The sequence below is a fragment of the Poecile atricapillus genome, chromosome Z (assembly GCF_030490865.1).
Source record: "Poecile atricapillus isolate bPoeAtr1 chromosome Z, bPoeAtr1.hap1, whole genome shotgun sequence".
In the NCBI taxonomy this organism is placed as follows: Eukaryota; Metazoa; Chordata; class Aves; order Passeriformes; family Paridae; genus Poecile; species Poecile atricapillus.
Genome location: NC_081289.1, coordinates 11,592,396 through 11,617,580, shown reverse-complemented (window position 1 = coordinate 11,617,580; position 25,185 = coordinate 11,592,396). Strand labels below are relative to the sequence as shown.

The following is a 25,185-nucleotide window of genomic DNA, read 5'->3' as shown; positions in this document are numbered from 1 at the left end:
TTGAAATGAATTGGTAAAATGGATGTAAAGATCATTAAAATATTTTCTCATTCAAAGATTTTGCATCTGTGTGTGTATTCATGCATACAGAGTACTTTTCTAATTATCTGAGAATTTTTAGAACTGCTTAAGCTAGAACACATGAAATATAATTAAAAATGCTTAAATTAAAAAAAAAAAAATTCTAAAAAGCCCAATGAGTATAATTTGCACCCATCTGAAATATGAACTAAATATAAGGTGACCGTAGGAATGTGTGTAAAGAAAACTTGCCTTCTTTCAGCTTAGGGTAATAAAAGGTACCAAACAAATAAAAGTCAAGATTTCTCTTATTTACCAAACAGGAACACTGCACAGTATGTTTCTTCTGTGCTGAAATACTGTTCCAACTTATGAAAATTTGGCTTTGGAAAGCAATTTTTTTCCTTTAGAAATCTGTTTGGACATACTTGGGAGTCAGCTTTCAGAATTGGTGCTTTGGCAGCTTTGGCTTCCATATCCTTTTTTTTAACTGTAAACTGAAGGTGACACAACAAAGGGGTTTGTATCCTGGTGCTGGTTTTGACTGTGTTTGAATTATTGGTCACCCAAAGGCTTCCTGAAAAGGCAGTGTTGTATCTAATAAATGTTATTATCTTAGTTTACAAAAAAAAAAAAAAAAAAAAAAAGAAGTTGAGCATGCATCACAGAGGGCAAGCATAGCTGTTGTTAAAGTCTTCCTTCCATTCCTAAGAATGTAAATGCAAATTGCTCAAAGAATTGTACAGGGATTAATAACTAATTTAGAAGACTAATTTAGTTTCTGCATTTTTACTGGGTGTACAAACCATAGGGGCCAAGAGAGTTTTGTGGCTTAGGAAGTGCCTGGAAAGCACACCTTCCCATCTCCCCAGTGCTGTGTCTCACGTCTGTAGCACAATAGATAATGTAGTCACTTGTTTCATAGTGTATTAGCTTACTTTATTACTATAAAATATTGCACTATTTTACAAATCACCACATCACAACGTCTACACAATGTACTTTGACAACAGATTTGGAAGCCCAACAAATGCTGTTTAATAGGACATTACATTATACTGAACCAACAAAAACATTGTTCAACACATTTAGACTAAACTTTAGACATGCCTCAATACACAAGCACAGGTTGTATGGCACTTTTTTAGAGTCCAGCTCTGTAGTTCTCCATCCTTAGGCTGAGATCTCCCAAATCTCCTCTGAAGAAGGTGAGATTCACTCAGAAACTAGACTATGGGTGACTGGGAAAAAAATCCCAAGTTTCTTCATGCCTCAGTATTGCAGTAGGCTCTCCCACGTACCATGCTTGGGAGGTATTTGGCTTCAAAAGATGTCAGCTTTCACTGGGATGCACAGTCCAAGATAATACCATTATGTTTTCTCGTAATACTGCTTGCAAGTGCAGAGGAGAAACTTCTCTGGCCTGGCCAGATTCCAAGGTAGACAAGACAAAAAAAAATGTGTTTTCTCAAACAAACTGTTCTTCAATTTGTGTGAATTCATTCATTAATATAATTTAGACTGAAAACAGTCTGCAGTACTGCCAGTGGAGCTCTTGGGTTCTAGCAGTGATGTGGGCTGTAGCTATCAGACAATAACTTGCCCTGTACTCCTCAAGAGAGGAGTTGTCTGTCTTGAAGGCAGAGTTCCTGCAGCTCTGCACAAATCCTGTGTGCACAGTAAGTCTCTTTTTAGTCGTAATAATTCTAATCTCTGACTGCTCACTGTTTGTAGCCCCTTGGTTGTAAGAGTTTAATGGCAGAATAGCCACTGGAGCAATGGTAGCTACCTCCTTACGGCATGCATTGATGGCAATATATGCCTATACACTTGTGTTTCTTTTTGCTAAAAGGTTTTCTAAGGGACCTACTTCTCCAGGGTGCAAACTAATTCCTTCCAATGTCAACAAGAGTTAGGCACACACATCCCTAGGAGGAGTGTCCCCAAGTTTAATGGAAGTTGAAAACTGTTCAAATTTCACACAGACCATATAAGCCTGCTTTAGAAAACAGTTTCACCAGCGATAAAAGCACTTTTGAAACAAAATGCTTTCTAATAGTCATTAAAAACCTTCTGTGTAATATATGTAAAAAGGGTTTATCTAATGCTTTCCAAAATTATCCACAAATGTACCACACAGTGCACAAACATTAATAAGAAAGAAGCAGCAAAACCATAGCACTACCACTTTAAAATGCAATGCAATTAATACTACTTCCAGTAATACAGTGTAACAGCTACTAACTATTATTAATGTCTATTTTTTCAGGAATCCATATTCATTAAGAAGTTTTATGGTTTCTTTATCTTTTATTCAGAAATATGGAAGCAATTGCACACTGTTTCACTGCTAATCAGAGCTATACAAGAAAAGATATGAAAGTTTTATTAGTGCAAATTTTAGGATAACTGGTCTCCTGCCGTAACTCCTCCTGTTCAAATTTGACATTCCCTGTTTTACTGAAAGGTTACAATTTCTCTCAGTAAAAAGATTTAGAATCTCTTCATAAAAAAGGCTCTATATGTAACTCATTTTTTGTTTACCTGTAAAATTTATTTAAATAGATTTTATGCCTGATAATTGCAACAAGATGCTTAAAAAGTATTTCAAGCGAATCAAAAGTATGAAACAGTCTCAATGTGTAGGGCAAAAAGGATGTAAATAATTGGAAGGTTACTAGGAGAGTACATATCTCACAGTTAAAAATATGATACTCTGCAAGGTGAGACATACCTTTTAAAAATGAGTCAGGAAAGCAGTGCTTCAGGAATTTTGTTAATAAAACAGCAGCTTTTTTTTTTTATTTTTTGCATGTTAACAGTATTTTCTAAAAGTATTTCAGAAATTTTATTTTTGTGATTAACAAAGGAAAGACAACTGTCCTTCTCACAAGGGTATTAGGAAACTATTTTGCACAAAATACTGATTTCTGTGTAGCAAAGGTAGGAAGGGGCAACTGTCCGTGGCTGGTACAAGGACAACATGACATCTAACAGAAGAGTCAGGTGGACAATATAGCATGACTCATAATATTTTTGATCATTAAATGTTTTTGGCTTTACTAGCTAAAAATAGCAACAAAAACGGGCATGAAGAAAAGGGAAACAACTCAAAAGCCAGCATGAGGAGAATATGTTTACATAGAAATCGCACTGAGGAAAGTGTTGAATTTATGATGTCATAAAAAAGTTCGTAATTTTGAGATGGAAAGGAAAAAGGTCAGCTGTGAACCTTTGTTTTCCATCATTTTTAAAGCAGATGGAACCAGGAACAACAACTTAGAGAGATGGAAAATTGGTGGCAAATCAGACAGAAAATTGTAAGAGGATGACGTCAGCAGCATGTTCAACAGAAGGCATTTATGTCTCCAATTTCCAGGTATCAATGGATCATGTGGTTCAGTTCAAGTGGGTGAGTGATTCACTGCTAGGTTCATGTGCACATTCCCTTTGTGTGATTAAGTCCCTTTAACTCACAAACAAGAGATATATGTGACATTTAAGAATACAGGAGGGAAAAAATGCAGATATTGCTAAATATTCCTCTCAACATTAGGCTACTTTCAGGAAATAGAAACAAATGTACAGTTGAAGTAAACATCTGGAGAGGAGAATGTAGATCAGGAAACAGGAGAGATATGACACCTTGTCTGTCCCAAAAACTTCACTCAGAAACAATGAAAGAAGCAGAACTTCATGAACAAGGAAAGTATGAACAGACTACTGTTAACTTAGAGTACCCATAGGATGCAGCTAAACCAAGAGTGGGTTCCTTTAGGAAGTGACTGTAAAGGAAAATTTGTCAATGACTCAGAGATGTAAAACAGTAGAGACAGTAGGATGATGGAGAACCTCTGTAAGTCCCAAATCAAAAACCTGCAACATAATTCCAAGAATTTAATTTCTTTAAATCCTCAGGATCTAGAAAGTTCTGAACTGGGGATGAGCAATCAATGAGATACAGGGTCTCCAGTTTGCAACAGGTACTCTGTTAATATTTTGAATGAAGAACTGCAGAATGAGAATAAAGGCTACAGAGACCTCAGTGGTGGGCTGAGCTCATGGAACAAAGAGATCAGAATTTCCTGGGCCAGACTAGTGCTAGCAGGGTGACAGTGCTGCCTCACCTGGAGATAAAGAAGAATAAGCTTTTCTGACCAGAGGAATTGAAGCACATAGAAATCCTGTCAAAAAAAAAAAAAAAAAAAAAAAAAGAAAAGAAAAAAAGAAAAGAAAAGAAAATAAAAGAAAATAAAAGCAATCTCACCCCTATGGGAGAAGAAGTCAGCTTATTTTGAGGGGCTGGTATTCTTCACTAGAATATTCAGTGGGTTTTTTTGGTGAAATTTCTGTCTGTTTTTGAAATTGCTAATGCTGGGTGTGATTTACTGGTTTTAGTAACTGAATCACTAACTGATTACTGTTAGTGGCTTTAAGGAGTTGCACACTTCTACTAAGATTTATACAACATCTGAGAAAGATAATTTGCCTTCCTTTTATTCATAAAATTTACAAATACATAGTTAAATTCTCCCTCCTCATCTTGACTGTGTGTGCACTGCATGTGGTGCTCACTATTTCCCGTGCCGTATCACGGTGACACTGGCTGCTGACACTCTGGTCCTATACCCGGACAGGGCTAACAGTTAAACAGTGTTGACAGTGTGTCAGTTCTCTGGCTCAATTTTGTACCAACATTCCCAGTTTCTCAGAGCCAGATTCGATTCTACCATTCTCTGATTCCATGACTATAAAATAGCCATCTGATGTAGGAATTTTTTCAGTCTCCCACTTTTTGCGGTGAATTTAATGTTTCACTCTCAACACCTGTTATAAGTTGCCATAACTTCATGAATCAGTCCTGGGTTGTCTGCAGGTTTCCTTAACAACAGCATTTCACACATAGTCTTGATGGATCTACCTTTGAATCTATCAATCCTTTTTTAGACAGGAACATTTCTGGAGCTGGGCTGCAGTCTATAGGTTCATATATTTCAAAGGTACGTTCCAAAAGAGATGGCATATGTCAAATACTTGGATAGTTCAATTAGTGGAACATGTCAAACCTAGTTTTTGAAATCCTAATTTCTGAATATTTTCCTCTACATAAATTTGCTTCATACCACTTCAACCACTAAGTGCTGTTTTTCAGTAGTACTGGGCTAATTCAAAATTTATGCTCTATCCACATTCAGAAAGACTGATTTTTGAAAGCTCTTCCACACTATTTCCGCAGCCTATACTCAATGAAATCTATTGCAGAAGCTGAGGATAAAGCCTGAAGCAAAGCTGGAAAGGAATAAATCTCTTTGCGTGTTATTTTCTTTCTTTTATAATATTTTTTATTTTTTATTTTTGTTTAGGTAACACTTTTCCACTAACTTTTCCATTAATTTTACTTTTTGTTTTTCAGTACAAACACATCTGTCAGTTTATAGTAGTCAATGGAAACATTATGGTTGTTCAGCAAAAACAGATGTAAAGATACTGAACTATTATGGTGCATCTACTTAGCAAAGAACTTGTCCAATAAAGAAGAAAAAGAAAGTAAGATGTCTAGCCAGTGCTAGAGAGGTGCTTTGCATTTCCTTTGATAGACAATTATACTATTTCCATTTTTTTTTTTTTAGCAAGCATATACATTGCTACTTCTGCTTTGGAAATCTTAAAATGAGTAGACTATGAGTTGTGGGAATCCCCCCAGCTAGATTGTACCCCATGACAAGTCTCTCTTTGATGATGGTGAAAGAGATTTTATTGGCCTCTTCAAATGTGAGTACTGATATTCCCTCCATCCTTTTGAAACATGCAGACCTTTCCTTCTCCTGCATACTCTGTCTGTTGACCTCTTAACCTCGAGGCACAATGGTTTTTAAACTGCTATAGCATGCATACTATGTGCATCCAAGGAAGTATTTTTTCCAGTATGAAATACTTCTTGCTATAGTGAGAATAAATCTCAGTCAGTGTCAATCTGTTTCTTGTCTGCAATATAGATAAGATTGCTGGATGAGAGAGAAATTAAGTCACTTACAGAAATGGATTTGCCACAATTAGGCGTGCAGTCAGGCCATATTCATTTCAGACAGAAACATTACAAAGCAACACACAACCCTATGTAAAACACAGCCTTCCTCCACAAGCAGGAACAGCCCTTTGGTCTTAATCTTAAAAATGAGAAATTAAAGACAGGGTGCATAGGGTAATGATGGAAAAGGATGGCATAATTCAAGTGTCATTACACATCAAAGATAATAAACTAAAAATTGGATCCATGAGTAATGAGAAAGTATGCCTTGCTTTACTGGTGTCACTGAGTAAATATTTTAGAGTTAGGAAGTTTCTCTAAGTATTTGGTTTTGTATTCAGATTGTTGCACATCACCAAATTTTATCACCTGTTTATTATTAATAACATGTTGGATAGAGACATACACCTGAATCAGTCATCCTCTACTCCCTTTATAATCAGTCAAGCAGCGAATATAGTTTTAAGGTATACCTAGATATACCTGACTTATTTGAAACATTTACAGTGTAATGACATTAATTACATCATAGAAAAACTTATTTCTGCCCAGGGACTATAAAAGGAGATGATGACTAACATAGACATAATAACCTTCATTCTAGGTGTATATTTAACCACATAGATTCCCTTTTCCTATGAACAGAAGAAAAAAAAGTGACAAAACCCTGGTTTTCATCTTAAAACAGTTCACTTATTTGTGTTGAGATATGATTTAGCCATCTCTTAGATGGAGAGTAGGTTTGATTCATACACATTTTTTTTTCAGTTCTTCTGAATCACTCAAACAAGTGAGCTTCTTTTAAATTTTAATTTAGTCTCACAACCTTAAGGTATAGTAATTATTTCTGATTATGTTAAATTATGATATGATATTACTGATTATGAAAATTTACGATAGTAAACTTGCATTTGTTCCATATCATCCCATTAAGTTTAACGACACTGTAGTACTTCCTAACATTTGCTTTAGTCTTAGTTGTTGTTCTACCATGAACAAAACTCTTTTGTTCTACCATGAACATGCTCTCTTTCTCTTTGCATTCTCTAAAGCAACCACTTCCTGGCCCAGCAACAGAGGGTTAAATGTTACTGCATTTGGAGCTAGTATGTTGTGTCAGCTGAGCCAGGGGAATGACCTGTACCTCAGTGTTTGACCTGAGGGACCACATGGTGTAAACTTACAGTGCTTTTATCGAGCACTGAGCCCAGTGTAGTATCTCCTACCTGCCACAGCCATGTGTAGAAAATAACTCAGTTATTAAACAGCTCAGTTAATGTACCAGAACCTGTTAAGCTATCATGTTGATCAATGTTAAGCCATCATGTTTTGATCACGAATCAATGATCTAAGAAGAAATTCTCTTCAGAGAGAGCAATTATCCTCAAGGGCTTGAGTATGTTGCTGCTTCAGTTTTTTTTTTTTGCTACTGTCCTGTACTGATTGCTGAAATATCTATTTTGCTGTCTATTATTACTCAGGCTTGTTCAGCATAGTGGATTTCACACTCCACTTCTGTCTGAAGACTGGTGTTTTAAATAGTTTTCCTCTAGAAAGTGATTATCTTGCCTTTTTCAAAATAAAATTCCACCTTTTTGGGTTTACACTAACCCTTCTAATCATCTTTATGCTTTTTTCTTGCTATGAAATTCTCCCCAGCTTGCCAACTTCTTCATAAAAAATTGTTGCTTACTCCATTGCTCATGATTCTTAATGGTCATTAAGGAGAACCAGATTTAATACCAATGAATACAGTTTCTCTGCAACCATTAACTTTCTCCAAGTTCATATACTATAGTGATTCCAATTTAATTACCATGTTAATTTGGTTTCATTCCAAAGAAATATCAAATTCTGCCTCTTGTAAATCATTCTTTTATATATATACATGAAAAATACTTTGTTGACTATGTGCCTTTATTGACCATGTGATTACAGACTGCCTATAATCACCTTCTGTTTGCTACTTCTGCAATTTGATATAATGTTACTATATTCCTTATTCTAAGGATTTTTAGATATTGTAATGATAAACATTTGGCATATGCAAACACTAAAGCTTCAGTTCCCAATCTCTATTTTTCAGAAGGAATGTAGTTAGTATTTTTGCATCTTTGTGCATAGAATTATTTTCCTTTCCTTTTGAAGCACAGAGTCATGTACATTAAGTACATATGAATTCCTCTAGAGAAACAAAGATTTTTAATTTAAAGAATCAAATAATTTTTCACTTCAGGTAATAATAAATTAGGATGCTCACCTCAAAGCACAAAAATAATTTTGTTTGGCTAAAATAATAACAGCTATGAAATAACTTATCCCTGTAAAGTTTTTAATTCTTTTTCTTTTCTTATTGCTTCTTTATAGATAAGTATTGACTCTCCCCTTCCAATGGCGAACATTCAAACTTACTGTGTCAGGCTGGTAAGAAAAAAAGTTGCTAGAAGCTATTTTTTTTAAATCAGAGAAATATATACCATGGATCTCTGTTATCAGGAAAGAAAATAACCCAAGCAACTGTTGTACAAAATTTTTACAGTGAATGAAAAGGAGGCAAAATGGCTTAGGAAAACCAGTAACCTTGTAAAGGGCAAATAAATTGCTCTGATTTTGATCTACATTAATGAGTCAATACATAAAACTATATTTAAAGCTTGCAGCACTGCTTTGGGACTACATGAGTTTGCTGCAGATACCACACAAACTATTATGGGGTGAAAGGCCCCTAACTGCCCTAGTTTTACCCTTATACAGAGATGGAACCATTGACACTCAAAACACATAAAGGAATGTACAACAAACTGTAAGATTTTGCCTAGGATACTTAATTACAGACACACTTTTTCAGAACCAATGGTGTTACTTCCCACAACATGGAAATTAATTTCCAATCTAGCAAACAAGGATGTAGTGAGTATATGTATGTCTTATGGTTTAGAACCTTTTACACACATTTTTGTAATTGTACAGACTTTCCAAACTTACCTCCTCTATGGATAATCAAAGAAGTTTCACTTCCAACAGGACATTCTTTAAGTATATCCACTACTTCTGCATGGCTCAGGTTCTGTACATTCTGCTGGTTGATCTCAACAATGAGGTCACCTTCACACAAACCAGGACATCCCTGAATGTCTAGAATTTGCTTCACCCTCTGTCCTGTAGGACTGTCTGCTATAGTGAAGCCAAAGCCCTGGGCCCCTTTCACAATGGTTAAGGTCATGAGTTCAGCTTGGGTGGCCCCAGAAGAAGCCATTGATACATTATCATCATGGGCAGGTGGTGGGAATGTGCTATCAAGCTGACTATCTGCTGGAATGGAGTGCAAGGAGTGTGGTGGTCGATCTGTTACGTCTGGAACAGACTGAGAAGTCCTAGAAATGTATTCCAAATAAGTTTCATAGTTATGTCTTCCATTTACCACTACCGGAGGCCTCTCCATTACTGCAAGGGGTGGCACCATGCTGTTGGCAGGATCTTCAGGATCAAAGGGCAAAGGGTATCCACGACATAGCACCAAGTTGACACTCTGACCAATAGGAACAGACTGGAAGAGTTTGACTACATCTGCGTGAGTATGTCCAAGGACACAAACTTCATTAATATAGACAATCACATCACCTAGAACGAGAAGAACAAACAGTGACAACATGAGACAACTTCAATTACTGTATATGCAGTGTATTTTTTTTTAAATGAGATAGAAGTCTACTAAAAAATATGATAAATTCAATCAACATACTGACTCATATAGGAGAGACAAAAAAGTAAAGTTTGTCTGGCAGCAAATGTAATACAAAGACACAACAACAATACCAGCTATTTTCTGTGTAAGCTCACAGATGGAAAATTTAGATGCATCCAGACATTCACCTATTCTCAACTTTTCCTCCCTATTTTTCCAAATCCTTTCAGTGTAGTCTCTATAGATTACTTTTTCTAAGGTAAAATGGACAATTATTTGGAGAATGTGTTGTCAAGAAATGCCATTGTTTGGTGAAGAGTAAAAAAAAACCAAAACCCTCAAGTATTCCTGGACTTTAAAATCAATGAATAGCAAAGCAAGACTGTGTATGCATGTGCATAAGGAAACACTTTTTGCATTGATCACGATATTGACACTTTTCTGTTAAATGTGATTACTTGCCATCAGCCATTCAGAACTGCTACTGTCATTTCCTATTCTAGGCACGAACTATTTATCTTACGTAACATAGAGATGTTTCATGGCATTTTGTTGTAGCAAAAAGGCTAAAGGACAATGACACAACAAATTTTTTTTGGTAGGTTCAATAGCTTTACATTAGAAAAATCTAGGCAAATATATGAAAATCAGTTTAGTATTTTCACCTAGGCAGCTGGTCAAATAAAACCAAAGATACTACCTTTATCTTCAGATCTTGTCTCATGTATAGCAGACCTACCAGTCTGAGCATATGGAAGCAGAATACTTTAAGTCAACAGGCTATTTATGGGTCTCCATATTGCCCAAGCACGAACCATCTACTGTTACTGAAAAGTTCAGAAACAAGTTGAATATTCTTCTTAGTGTTAGAATAGATCTGTATATTTATAACCATAAATAATTTTTATGTACTGTTAAGGTGCACAATAAAATAAAAACGAGTTATCAGTGCAAACAATATTCAGAATAGTTTAATGACCCACAGTCAGTTTTCACTTTCATAAAAGTGTTTGCATCTTTATAGAAAAAGAAAAGGATATCTGGTTAGAGAACACTAGAAGTTAAAGTATTTTTCTAAGTGAAGACTGTCTTATTATTCTATCATTAATCACCAGGATACTGTGAGATCTCTACAAAGTACACAATTCAAAAATTGACACATCACAACACAAAGCTTTTTAAAGGCATTTGAAAACTCAGCAATAAAATGAGAATGATGTAGGGAGAATGAGGTGGTTTGGGTGGAATTGCTTGAAGTGTATTTATGAAATTATGTCTTTCAAGTACTTCAATCAAAACATCTAATCCAGCAAACTGAGGATAATCAAGATGCCAATGTAAGGGCTGTTTCCAAGTGAGGACAAAAGGCAAAGGCTGTTTCTATGTGAAAATGAAATGGTCAATTCCCACATGATCAGTCTGTGTAACAGCCTGACAGTAATTAATTGCATATGCACAAACTGTGATTCAGAGGAGGATTTCTTCAGAGGGTGCCTAGGGAAAAAACGCTAAGGAAGCCTGTTTAAATGATTGTGAGTATTACACACATAAACCTTAGGAGCTGCAAATGCTCTCTTAAATGTGCATCATAAATAGATTTCAAAACAAGCACAAACAATAATGTCACTTCATAGGCAGTGCTGAAAAAACTCCCTTGCTTTTGTCTCAAGCAGCTGAAAATAAAGCAGTTTCGAAAGTCAAAATTTAAAAGAAAATATGCACCGTACAAATTTCTGTGGCAATGACTGCAATTCATCATCATTTGCTCATGCCCTGCTATAGAAAGATCTTACCTGCATTCTCACCCCTGGCTCCCACGTTAGCAGTGAGGCTGACATTGCTCACAACAGGACTGCTTCTGTTGAACTGAGAGCTCTTCAGTGCATGCTCCTGTTTCAGTAGCTATGCCTTAATAGTAACCTTGCGACTTTTTAATCCATGCAGTCTTTATTTCCCTGAGTGCTGGCAATGCAGCTATGTGGTGGGAGGAGACCAATCTGTTTGTTCATCCTCTCTTACAATACATTAGCAGAGTGCAAAAAGAAATATGCAATTTTTGTGTTGGGGCAAGTAAATCATTGCCTGTTTTCAGCCCTTCACTTTGAGTATTTGGACAGGGTTTGCTATGATAAAAAACTTAAATCAATATGATTTCGATATATCAGAAAATTACATGAACTAGTTGACATTATATAGATCTGTAGTGAAAAGAAATTAGCTTTTGCAAAAGGAGTGCAGTCAGGAAACATACAAGCCAAGTAGTCCCTTACCTCAGTCACTAAACAGGTAAAACTGAGTACTAGAAGACCTTGTGGAAGAACTTCAAATAACAAGCTTCCATTATCCCTCACAGGCCAGCAGACAATCCTTCAGCATTTCCTGAATCAATATTTTTAAAGCTCTTTGTTCCTGAGGTATAACACAAATAGCATGGCTGGGCAGATGCTGAAGCTGTAACTCAGTCACAGTGTGCCTGTTTGGGACCACCTGCTGTACTGTCACATGGAGAATGTACAGCCACAGGTTAAGTGTGATGAGCACAAGGGCATGAGTTACTAAGTTCAGCTCAAAGGAAGGAGTTACAGTGGGGCTGCAGTGGGGAGAAACAGTTTCAGCTCGTGAGACTAGAAGGAGGAAAAAAGGGGTTAATTTCAGAAATCCCTCAAATTAATTTCTCAGCTGTACTTTCCCCAATCCTAACTCATTTTTCCAGGCTGAGAGTTCCTCATTGCTGACACAGAGAAGTACTCATCATTTGGTAGGAAGAGAGAGATAAGTTAAGAGCATTACAGAGCCAGTGCCATGTTAATGCAAAGTTCAAAACCTCTCTTCTTTAGGAAAACTCCCTTAAAGGTTCCTGCAGCATCTTTTCTGCCTGTTCTCTTCTGCTGCTTCTAATAATAATGGGTGCATATGGACGAGCATAATAGTGATCCACTTTATAACTCCTGTCTGATTTTCTGAGCAAGCCATAGTCTGCCTCCAGAAATCACAGTTTCACAGTGAGTGGGTATCTTTGAAGTTATGCAGAACATTTATATTAAGCATCAAACTTTGCCTGACTTTTAGAATTAAATTTGCTAAAATGACTGGAGCTTGCTTACAGAATGATTGAGCTTGGCAGGGATCTCTAGAAGTCATGTTGTCCAAACCTTGTTCAATCAGAATCCCTTAGAATCAGTTGCCCAGGATCATGTCCAGGTAGCTTTTGAAAACCTCCAAGGAGGCAGACTCCACTTCTCTGGGAAGCCTGTGTCAATGCTCAGTCGCCCTCCCAGCAGGAAAGCATTTTCTGATGTTCAAAGGGAACCTCCTGTGGTTGAGTGTTTTCCCATCGCTTCTTTTCTTGCCACTGGAAAGAACATGGCTCTACCTTGTTTGTACAGGTATTTATGCAGATTGATAAAACCCCCCTGAGACTTCTCTTCTCTGGGGTGAACATCCTCTCTATCAGGTGTTCTCAAATTTCATCTTCCTCACTACAAAATGTACACATGCCATACCAACCTCATCTTACTTGAGACTGTTCAGGGATGAGGGAGCCCAGAAGGGCTGATCTATGGAGAAGGCATCTGAATCAGACTCTTTAGATGAACTGGCAGGTTTGATAGACACCCAGTAGACAACAGATACCCTGGCCTACATCTCAAAAATCTACACTACCACAAAAACAGATTCTTCAATGTCTAAATTCAGCACTGAGTTGAAGAATCTTAAATACTGACAGCAAGCAAATTTGTTAAACTGTCCTAAAGTTACCTCTGATTTAGTTAAGGCTCTTGCATTTAACTGAAAAATTTAGGAAAATGGGTCTGGAGGGGACTTCCTGGATGGCTGAACCTAGTCCCCCATTGTCAGATACAACACAGTATGTTAAACTTGATGAAATTTGATGTCTTCTTCACAGAAACAACAACAAACCCCATAGTATTTCATATATTTAACTAGCCTGTTTTGGTTATTAAAGGCTGCTGATCATTACTTATTGTCACATAATTGTAATGTTAATTGACTCAGTGCCTGAATGTTTGATTAGAGGTTACATTTTGTTACCTACATATTTCAAAGCAACAACCAGATCTATACTGTCATTATCTTTAGTTGGTTTAGTAACTGGTGAAGAAATTTCTGAGCTTCAACATCTTTTAATGACAGATTCTGTTTTACATTCCTCTCTACAATAATGCTGCAGAATTAAATCTGACACCCTGGGGATTTTCCACAAGCATTAATTCTGAAAAAAATCTAACTTTTTTCATGCTTGAAGTGCTTGATCAAAGCAGAATTTGTTTTATTGACATAACTACTTTCATCACAAATTATCTTATAGTTTCAGGCAATGTTATCAGCTCTATTTACCTCCTTTCTGAAGAACCTGTACTATTCAGTTGACTTCAGTTATTGTTTCTGATAGGTTTTTGTTAACACTGGATTCTCTGTGTAAACATCTTGCACTCTAGGTGAAGTTTGTCCATTTTCTCACTTCTCTTCCCACTGTTTGTATACAAACATTTTGCCTATTTCTTCTTATTATATTTCTTGTGCACTTAGGTTTCTGACTGTTATTTCAGTGAACTGAATTGCATACCAGACAGCCATTCTCATTATTAATTACAATTCACTAAACTTTGAAGAACGAATGCAGAGAAAAAAGTGCAGATTAGATTTTCTATCAAAATTTAGTAGAAATGTCTCCATTCTTTCTATTGGGTTTTTGATCATGCTCTTAGCACTTGGTTTCTGTGCTTAAATTATGACAGAATGTTGTGATTTGGGGTGGAGACAGCTCCTCTGCTAACCCCCTGCAGCCAGCATAAACCAATAGCAACGGAGCTAAAACCAGCTCATGGTTTTGCAAGTCAGCACAGGACACACCAGCTCTGCAGGGCTGGAGCTGCATAATTTTTTGCTGCATTTATAGCCATCATAAACTCTGCTAACTTCTCCAGCATTACGTATTCCCACTTGCAATTCTCACCCATGTAATCTAAATTCTGCATATGCATACTTTGCATCAGTTTCAGAACTAGCAATACATGATTACTTCATCGTTGAAGCTTTCCCTTCACCTGCCCACCCACACTTGCTACTGTCATTTCCAGATATTTCTGTCACTTCTCAGCAGTGACCTTGTCTTCTCTTTCTGCAGAGTGCTGCAAGATTGCTGGCACTGGAACCTGTTAATAATAAATTCAGAGCACGTTTCCAGTATCAAAATATGAAACATGGGGGTAATTTTAATAACAACAGCATGTGATTTATGGTCATGAAAGAAGCAAAGATTTGTAAGAAATGAGCCATTTTTACATTCACACATACACTTACAAGCAGCAGTTACAGAGAACTAGTGTGTGAGGGATCCTTTAGTTAAACAATAGCAGACAAACTACATTCTGAAAATTTGAAGCTCAACTTTCCTCCACTTGCCATAGGTGTTAATCCAGTGTGTGAATAAATAATTTCCATTACATATAACCAGAAGCTTTTTTTTTTGGCTGCAAAAGATTTCAGACAGTTCTGCACAAACAGAAATTCTCTGTTTCTTATACTCTGACTTGCCACAGAACCTTGTAAAACCCATTTGGCTCTAGCTCCTAAGACTTGATGGCCTGACTTTTACATGATAAAAGATAAAGCCTAGGGTCCTTTAGTTCATGGTAGCCTGAGTTGTCTCAAAAAAAAACAAAAAAAAAAGAAAGTAAAAGAAAAAAGGCCCTAATTTTGTTAGTACTCAGTATAAAATTACCATTATTTTTAAATAAAAATTTTGGAATTACAATAACTTCTTGAAGGAGATTGCAGTGTAAGATGACTATTGCATATTAGTACTGGAATACTTAAAACACTTGCCAAGAAAATACTTAGTTCTTCTAAAGAGGAATATAGGATTAACTGGTAAAACATATAAAAAAGGCAACCTGGGGAGAAGTACATGCATACAATAACTCAATAACTGCTGCTACTGATCAAAAGAGCTAAATTTAAAACTGAGCACATTATTATCAGCTTTATAACAACTTTCTCTGATAGACACTACTGCAGCAGCCACAGTGAAATGAAAAGAGCTGCTGGGAGACATAATGGGCAGCTGCCTCTGCATTCAGAAATAGTTTCAGGACCACTTGCTGCTATGTGAGAACACGAAATAGTCCATTAAAATATCACTCCTCATACTGGGACCATTTCCCAGTCTTCACCACATACAGAAAGTTTTACCTGTGTGTGACAAACTCGGCAAAGCTGACAGGTAAACACTATCCACAGCTCCTTCTTTCACTCATTGAACTCTGGGAACTCATTCAGGGGGAAAAATCCAGGTAATAAAAATTATTATTTATTTAATAAAGAATTAATTATTATTATAATAATTTATTATTTCTTTAAATCAGACAAAAATTCAACCCAACATCTGTTACTAGGCATTCAGGCACTCAAACTGGCATAATATTTTCCTCTTTCTGCAATCTGAGCAACAGATATAAATCATCTGTCAGATTTGAGTCAGTACTTGCACAAAATGTCATTGTAGGGGTGGTAACTTGGGCTAAAATCTGTTCCCATCATTGGGCTTCATCATTCCCATCATGAAGTAATGAGTACTGGCTCTGAACTTTGCTTTAGGGGCCGACATAAATATGTGACACAGACACTTGTCTGCAACTTTACCCAAGACTCAGATCTGTTGAGTAAGCATGTGCCATTTTTATACAGTCAATTTTTTAGAACCCATTTTAATTCTACTGTGACCCAATGCATATGCCTAATTAAAAAGCTGTCTATTCAAAATTTTTGTGCTTAACCAGCATGTATCATGTAATTACACTCAGGCAGATGTGGATTAGCAGAAGAAACTATTTTCATTTTATTTGTATTTTGCATATAGTGGTAAAAGCTATTTAAATAGAATCATTTATTTGGAAGAGAAATAAAATACATTACAGAAAAATATAAAGACCTTGATTATTTGCTGATCTAGTAAACATGAAACATTGTAGATTAAAAAATGTAAGTAATGCAATAGCAAAAGCATACTTAAATGAATGCTGGTCATAAAACAGTAAAGAGTAGGCAAATTTTCTTCCTATAAATGGTTTTTCATTACTTCAAGCATCTGAAAGCATAGCATGGATGTTAAAACTGCTACTTTACAAAAAAAGTAATTACTTAAAAGATGGCAAATATATTGGAGGCAAGACCATTTAAAAAGAAAAAGGTCCAATTTTCCAGGTAGTCTTTTATTTACAAATTATGTAAGCTTGCTCTGTCTAAGCTTTGCTTGCAGGAACTACTTGTGCATCCTGAAATGCCTGGTGTGAATGAACTGCATGACAGAGCGTCAGTGGATCTGAAGAGCGAGATAGAAAATGTATGCCATGTTTGCATAGCTATTTGGGATCACTTTGAAAGGCGTCACTGTGTGCAGAGGCTCGTGAAGAAATGAAACCCCGTCTTTTTCTTTAGAAAAAGGAGGTCAAAATTTACAACACATTTGCTTTTGTATGCACATTTTATTTCTGTAGGCAGCGCATCAGATTTATCTAGGTAATGACTCCCAGGAGGAGGAAAGTAGCCCAGGCAGCCTCCTGGCAGCCTAAAGGCATAGGGGTACAGAAAAGCATGATGTAAATAACAAGCAGCCCCTGTGCCCCACTGGGAATCCTGGCCATGTGCCGCCTGTCCCTGGTGGAAGACATTTTCAGCAGCATTGTCAACTACACACCATTGCCACTGCTGATTCCTGACATAAACTGCCAGGAAGGAAAAAGGGAGATGGATGGGGTAAAGAATTAGATAGAGCATTTATAAAGATGTTGCAGCACAGTGACAAATGCCTTCATATGTTGAGATATATATATATATATATATATATATATATATTTATATTTATATATATGTTACTGGAAATTTTTAGTAATAGGCAGCCACGTTGTGAACTGAAATGGTTAATAGAGCTATTTTATTTATTTGAGTAATGCTAGCACCATGAGGACAAGAATAACTAGTCACACACTAAATTAGTAATTTGTGAAAGCAACAGCACTTTGTTGGACACTTAAAAAACATGTCCAAAGATAGATGAGTAGGATTCATCTCAATTTAAAATCTATAGAGGTACAACTTGAAAATTCATTTCTATTTTAGAGATATTATGGTTTCCAAGGAGATTCCTTATAACTACAGTGGGCATTACTGCCAGAAGTGGGTTGGTTTGATACCTCTGTTATCTATTTAGTAAAACTGTGATTTTCATCATTGTTTGATCAATACTTTGTTTTTCGTGCTACACTTGCACATTGCCCATCCAGGTGCCTAATTCCCCAGATGACTCTCTGAGACCAGTACAAGTCTGACTTGACTATCAGTCAGGTTATTAATTTAATTTAAAGCTAAGACTTAAAGCTTTGCTTTGTGGATGTTTTGTGTATTCATTGCTCGAGTCCACACTGTGCTGACTGAGAACAATGTGAGCTGCCAGCAGTCAGCGTGGCTATTTCAGATCCAAACCATGGATGTGGAGCCAAAAGCCAGACACCAAATGTGATTGTGTTGCTCTGATGTATTGATTAGTAACGTTAATCTACAGCAATAATGATAATAATAACATGCATCTACATTCTTCCCAAAAGAAATGTTTACTGTTGTCCCAGATGCTATTTTTTATGCTACAAATTCACTACCAAATGTTACGCTAAAGAATCTGATTGATTAACATCTTAATCATGCCATTAGTTTTAATGATATGTGTGCTCATTCACTGCTTCATCCTAGTGTTTGGTGCTTCTTCTGTCATGCCAAACCAGAAATTCAGTATACATATATGTGCACTCCTGGTTGTACATATATATAAAGCCTCAAATCTTGCTGTATCTTGAAAGTAGTCAACAGGGTTTACAAGGTCAGCACCTTTCAAATACAGATATTTCAAAAGAGGTCTGGACCACTACAGATTAATGCTTTTATGCAAAATTAAAGACAGGGAGCATTTTATCAAGCAGAAATTAAATGTATCAAAACAGTGAAACAATTTTCTGCTAAATAAATGGATTTTTACTTGTAGTCTACTACATATAAATACCTCAGTGCATTTGAAATGGAGCTATATTTGATTACCAATTCATTAACAAATGCTTATACAAATGTATGGCTAGTATATAAGTAATTTTCTATTCAGAAGTTTTACAAAGGCCATTCAAATTTTAGTTTATATGTGCTTATCTTATAAATTACCTCTCTATTTTCTTTCCTTTTTTCATAGTAAAATCATCTACAAAAGATTACGTTAACTTCAGAGAGCTTCTCACATAATTTCTATACCAAAAGATCTACTCAATAGTTTTTCAGGCATGTATGAATATATTACTTTCTTTAAAATTGCATGGCAAAGATAAATAGCTGAGTTCCTTTAGGTTCTCCAAGGTTTTACTGTATTTTTCCAGGTTAATAGAGGGTAATGTATTATCAAACTGACCTTCCTTCCAAGCAAATGTTGGTTACCTTAATATCTCTAGAGCCTCTTGCACTGCCAAGCACTCATTTTCAAGGACAATATATTTTTACTCTTTGCAAAACAATTTAACACTTTCACCACTGAATAATTATTCTTTCACTTTTCAGCTCATTTCTGAATACTACAAAATTCATAATTGAATAATATTGCATAATATTCTTTTTTATAATAATAAGGAGAGAAAATCATCAACCAAAGTCCCACCAGCTCCTTTTTTAACACTGCTTTACAACACACAGAAAATTTCAGCCTTATAATAGTTAGGAAAAGGTCACTTTCTACCCTTGTAGCTTTATGGCTAAGAATCACATTCCCCTCTTATGGGTATTATTCAATCTTCCACTAGCTATTCTTCCTCCTTTAATGTCTCACACACCTTCCCTATTTTCTGTTTTGGTTTCTGAGAGAAAGAAGAATGATTACAACACTGAGAAGTCACAATATTTTTGGGACTTCATTTCCACTGTAGTAAATATATACTACACCATTGCAGGACAAATACTCCATCATTTTCCATTGCAATGTAAGGGTTCAGCTGAATGTTTGGATCCCAATGCTTGCCACACACTGTTGCAATATGGATACATCAGTTTCTGTTCAGTAGTCAAATCTCAGTCAAATCTTAATGTAAAGAGACATTAATCCTGTTATGTATGAGAACAACCATTATCTTCCTCTTTAGAAAGTCATTTACTGGATGCCTAAATGTATTAATTTGTTACTTAGCTAATGAATAAAGGTAAATTAAAATGTGTTATTATGAATGACTGTGATGCCACATCAGACTATTTGTTCACACCATGAAAAAGCATTCTCACACTATGCCTGCCATCTCCCAATGTCCCCTGTGAATCATCCCATGGTAATTAAAAAGCCTTTGCCAAAATTATCATTGTATCTAATTTTTCCTCAAAAGGCTACCACTTACTGCCATTTGATTCCACACAATATTTGTCCTCCTCCTGACAGAGTAGGTGGCACCATCCTTCCCTGAGATTGTATCACTTCTGCTTCTGTGTCCATCAAAAACACATCAAGTTGCAGTCTCCCATCCCATTGGAAATGATAGCCATAGTGACTGAATGTGATTAATGGAAGAATTCTTTCAAGCACAACTTCCTTGCACAACTTCCACAAGTTACATCCACAACTTCCTTCTCTTGGGAAAGCCTGCAAAAATGGTGGGAAGTGGGACAGCCACTCCATAAACTTCCTTCCAGGAAATGCTGCATGAAAAGTGCACAAAGAGGGGCAAGAGTGCCATGTGTTAATGGATGCAGCGCACTGGAGACAGGGGATAACTAAGGGTGAGCAATGGATGATGGTGTGTGTGCTGTGGGGTACAGGAATGGAAGGAGCAGCAGAATGTGGGACATGAATTCCAGCAGCAGTGAGGGAGAAAGCAGAAGTTGCTGTGCACCGGATGCTTTGTTCTTCCCTGTGTTTAAAAAACCCTAACTTCCTGCCTAAGAGCCCTGTCCTGCTTCAGGAAGGCACAAACAGACTGGAGTATACTAGTGAATGCTGCTCCAAAAATGGATGTTTTTAAAATGAAGGGCAATTTACATTAGAACTCGTCTTGTTCTTTCTGCATCTTATGGCATTTTAAGCATGAAATTATTAATCTTTCAGGCTTTTATGCAAGAAATGCTCACATACAGACACTACCTGAAAATGGTTTCCAGACAAAAAAAATAATCAGGTGTCAACTGCTTATATGTCAACTTCAATTCTTAGAAATACAGTGAAACTACACAGTCATTATTTACAATGACAAGATTATAATCAGAGAAACTCAGGTACCTAAGATCAAAAGGCAAACAACCCTGGGTATAAAAATCAAAGTATGGCTTCTTGTCTATTTTAGCTCTCTCTGCTTTTACTGCAAACTATGAGTTCAGAAAAAAACCTCAAGACTCTTTGTGAATCACTCAAACCAAAGATGGGGCTGCTGATACCAACAAGAGAGAAATCACCATAAGTAACACTGTCCTAACAGCAAAGTTAAGCACTGCTGGGTGAATGCCTTCCGTGGTTGTTTGACCTAGTGCATTTTGATTTAATGGATTTTATGATGATATATCAAGGAGACTTCTATTGAACTATACCAGTTCAATACAATAAAAAATAAAGAACAATAAACAAAATAGAACAAGCTTTTACAATAATTGATAAAAATGTACTAAATGTTATAATTAAAAAATATAATTTTTGCCTAATTTTATTCCATTAATAGTTGCTACATTATGTTTTCAATCAATGTTTACAAGAACAAAGTGCCGAAACTGACAGTCCTTTAGCTGTTCTCAGCAAGGAATCCCCAGATTGTTAAGCCTTGAGAAATTTTACATACATAAAGATGAACCAATCTATCAATGTATTAAATGTCTTGTGAGCCTGTACAACTGTAAACTGCTTTTGAAACATTTTCAAGGCTTTCAGCATGAATGAGTTGAATTACAATTAAACACTGTGAAGAAACAAATTTTAAAGGGTTCTATAATTTTACTTTTATTGAGATTAAAACTCAATCCCTCCAAAAGTACGTATATTTGTATCACTTATGGCAAAACTATTGTAATAGAACGCCCATGGCAAGGAATATTCTGATTAACTGGGACTGTAGTAGGGATTTATGGAAAAAACCCAAATTGATACCATGTTGTTAATGTCCCTAAGCACAATTTCTAACACTACTTCTATGAAATATGCTTCTCAGCATGCTTATTTGTTATGCACCCTTCATTATTTGTTATAACATTATTTGTTAGGCACCCTAAAAAGAGAGGACAGTACCTTTGATGCTAGCAGTGACCACATTTTTGTCCTCTGACTTCACTGTCCTCCCGGATTTATTGCAATGAGCTGCAAACTAAACATTGAATACCACACTTCCGTCTGGTAGAACTCATCTAAAAGGTGCTTCTAGAAAACAGAGGTATGCATTTTTTCCACACTTATTCATATATCTTCAGCTAGCTTCACAAACAGTACTGATTTAGAGAAAGTTGTCCATCTACTCTAAAAACCGGAGAGCATGTTTTGGATTCTGAGGCAATCTGGAATTTATAGAACAGCAAGTATAGCTGTTTCTCTGGTGCAGAGCTTCTGATAAGCAGAGGTGGCACATTTTCTTCCAGCTGTGTTTACCTGGGCTTGAAGGCACAAGACAGAGAGAGAGCACTGAGCACCTGTCCACATGCCCAGTCTCAGGCTGTTGCTATCAGGAAGATAGCACAGCCCCAGAGATCCCTCGAAGCCAGCCTAGCACAAGGGAATAGTGGAACTGATAGTGAAGTGATGGAAATAGAGAAAAAAACAAAGGAAGAAGAAATATAATGATGTGAAGAAATTGTGAGACAAATCCCTCTGACAGTGCCTACTGTCCCCCATGCTGGTCAAAGCAGTTGAAAGGTATTTTTGTATTTGCACAGTCCTTGCCAGTCCACAGATAATCTTTCAAAGACCATACTCCCCAAATCTGTTAATGGCTTTGTCCTGTCATTCAAAAAAATATGATCACTAAGATGAGGAATAGCACAAATGAGGTTCAAGTCCAATGTCAAGCCTTCTGCATGCACAGGGAAGAACTGTGTGCCCATAACAGATGTGCTTCTGTTCCACTGGAGCCTATGCAGGTTCTACTTTGGACTAGAACAAAATATTTTCTCAACTCTCTCTTGCCCATACTCTATACATTTCTTCTATTGAAGGACTCTTGCTTGCCCTCCCTCCAGCCATGAAAGGTAGAATGAGTTCTTGTCTGTGTGGTTATTTTTATGTAGTTAAAGGGAATCTGTAAAAGCAAAACTGTTTAAGATGAATGATAATATATTCCTCTTTTTCACTTGCATAAATAGAATCCTTTAGGGAAGGATGCTCTTGAGGCATAACAAGGATTTTGAATTACTAAGTAAGACCCAGATGTGCTTAGATACCAACAAGATGTGAAAGAGACTAAAAACTATTGCCATTAAAAGAAAAATTAGTTACATGAGCATTCTGCAATTTCCTCAAACCTCTCACTCTCCCAAATTAAAAGACAGATGCGCTGCCTAATTCCGACACAAAAATATGAGGTGTGCCTTTGTCTAATGGAAGGATAATACTGTTGCATAAAATTGACTGAAATACAAAGAAATGAAAGCAAAAGGAATTGAAATTATATGAGCTTAATGTATTTTTTCTCTTTTATAGGTATAAATGGGATCTAAAAAGATATCTAACTCCATCACTAATAGCAATAACATAGTAAGGCTATGGTGCATGAGAGATTTAAATTGGTCTGAAGGAGTACGTTTGATATTTAGCCTGTCCCTAAACCCTGCTATAGCAGGATGCAGACAGAGATCACGAAAAAGTTGTATCTCATGTAATTTCTAATATTTGGGAGAATATTATCTTGTCACTGCAACAAAGAGTAAAAATCTTGCTGTAGTCTGTTGAAGTGGACGTAATGGTACCGTACAGGTATCGTGCATCACTCTGCTTGTCAACTGGACAGGCTTGCTTGCATTGCCATGGGATGGCTGTCAGAAAATGCCTAAACGCATTGACTTTCTTCCTCTAGTCTTGACTCTGAGATAAGTTGTTTCAAGTGTCTTTTGTGATTTCTATTATATACTCCAAATTTGGGGAAAATTCCAAATTTTGGAAAATTATAAATGGAAGGTTGTCTACATTGTCTTGATTGTGTTTGCATTGTGCAAACAGATTTTGATACTGTCTATTAAGATCACACTTTGTATTTTATTCTTTGCTATAGAGTCTTTGTTCCCATACTTTTTCCCATACTTGGCCTGGCTGTTTCCCACAGCTGTGTTTTCCAGGTATGTGAGGGAGAGGGAGACAGAGAGAGAGCCAGCCTGATGTAGCTTGCTATAGCCACTGCCATTACTGCACAACTTAACTGGAAACCCAAATCAGGGAAAGCCTGACTTTTTCTGTCAGCCTGTGGTAAAGCATGTTTAACACAGGATTCATACTGGAGAAAAAATTAGCACCTGATTCTGACACACCCGCAAAATGAGACTAACATCTAACGGTGGTTATATTTTTATGTGGAAAAGATGAAGTCCTATATCCCTGGGACCAGGCTGATCACACCTAGCTTGGGGTTAGGTAGAAGATTTTCTGTCTGTGGCAATTTTTCTGGGATAAGTAAATTAAAAAACCCTCAAAAAATTAGAAATACTGTGATTTTTTTTTCACTGAATGTTCTTAAGCTGATAATATTTTCAATCAGACTTTTTTTAAAATCCCCCAACATTTTCTTGAAAAAATATTACTTCCAATTGACTTGAGATTACAAGTATTATGTCATAGCGAAGATGAATTCATTATTCTTGTAGTAAACAAAATGATTAAAGTATCACAATCCTGCTTTCCAAACTGAACGGACTATTGAAAGATAGTATTTACAACACTGCACAGTTTAAAATAAGAATTCATCCACTCAGCACTCTGGCTGGAGTGGAATTTTTGGCATAAACAATTGCTCAAGTACTATTCCTCTTATTATCCCTATTTCCCCCAACAATTCAGAACTACTTTTTCAACTGTGCTAGAAACACTTGAATCTCTTATATAATAGTCAGTGGCATTTTCTTTTGATGCAATCAAATTTGGTCTAAAAAAATACTCTTGTCTGATATGCAAAAAGTAATTGGAACAGGACTGACTAAAGAGATTAAAAAAAAACCTCTGCCAAAAAAAGGAAGTTTTTTGAACTCTGAGTAATGATGCTGCCATTGTGATCTGTATATAAAATGACCAGAGATTAATGTTTTCGATTTCTCCCATCTGTGTTAGAACAACTCCATCCCATTAAAATAAAACAACCTTCTAAAGTGATGTTAAAAGTATAAACACGTAAATGTGATCAATATTTTCACACCACGTGCAGCACTGCAGTGTTGCATGTGGAATTTGGCAGAGGAATCT

At 36.4% G+C, this 25,185-nt stretch overlaps 1 protein-coding gene across 2 annotated transcripts in view; it reads right to left on the bottom strand.

Annotated features, from left to right (window-relative positions):
• Positions 1 to 25,185, bottom strand: part of LOC131572977 (membrane-associated guanylate kinase, WW and PDZ domain-containing protein 2) — a 706,094-nt gene that overhangs the window by 111,455 nt on the left and 569,454 nt on the right. For both annotated transcript variants that reach the window (XM_058826448.1, XM_058826449.1), the window contains exon 10: positions 9,035 to 9,670. In XM_058826448.1, the coding sequence (XP_058682431.1) occupies positions 9,035 to 9,670 (636 nt within the window). The remainder of the gene's footprint in view (positions 1 to 9,034; positions 9,671 to 25,185) is intronic.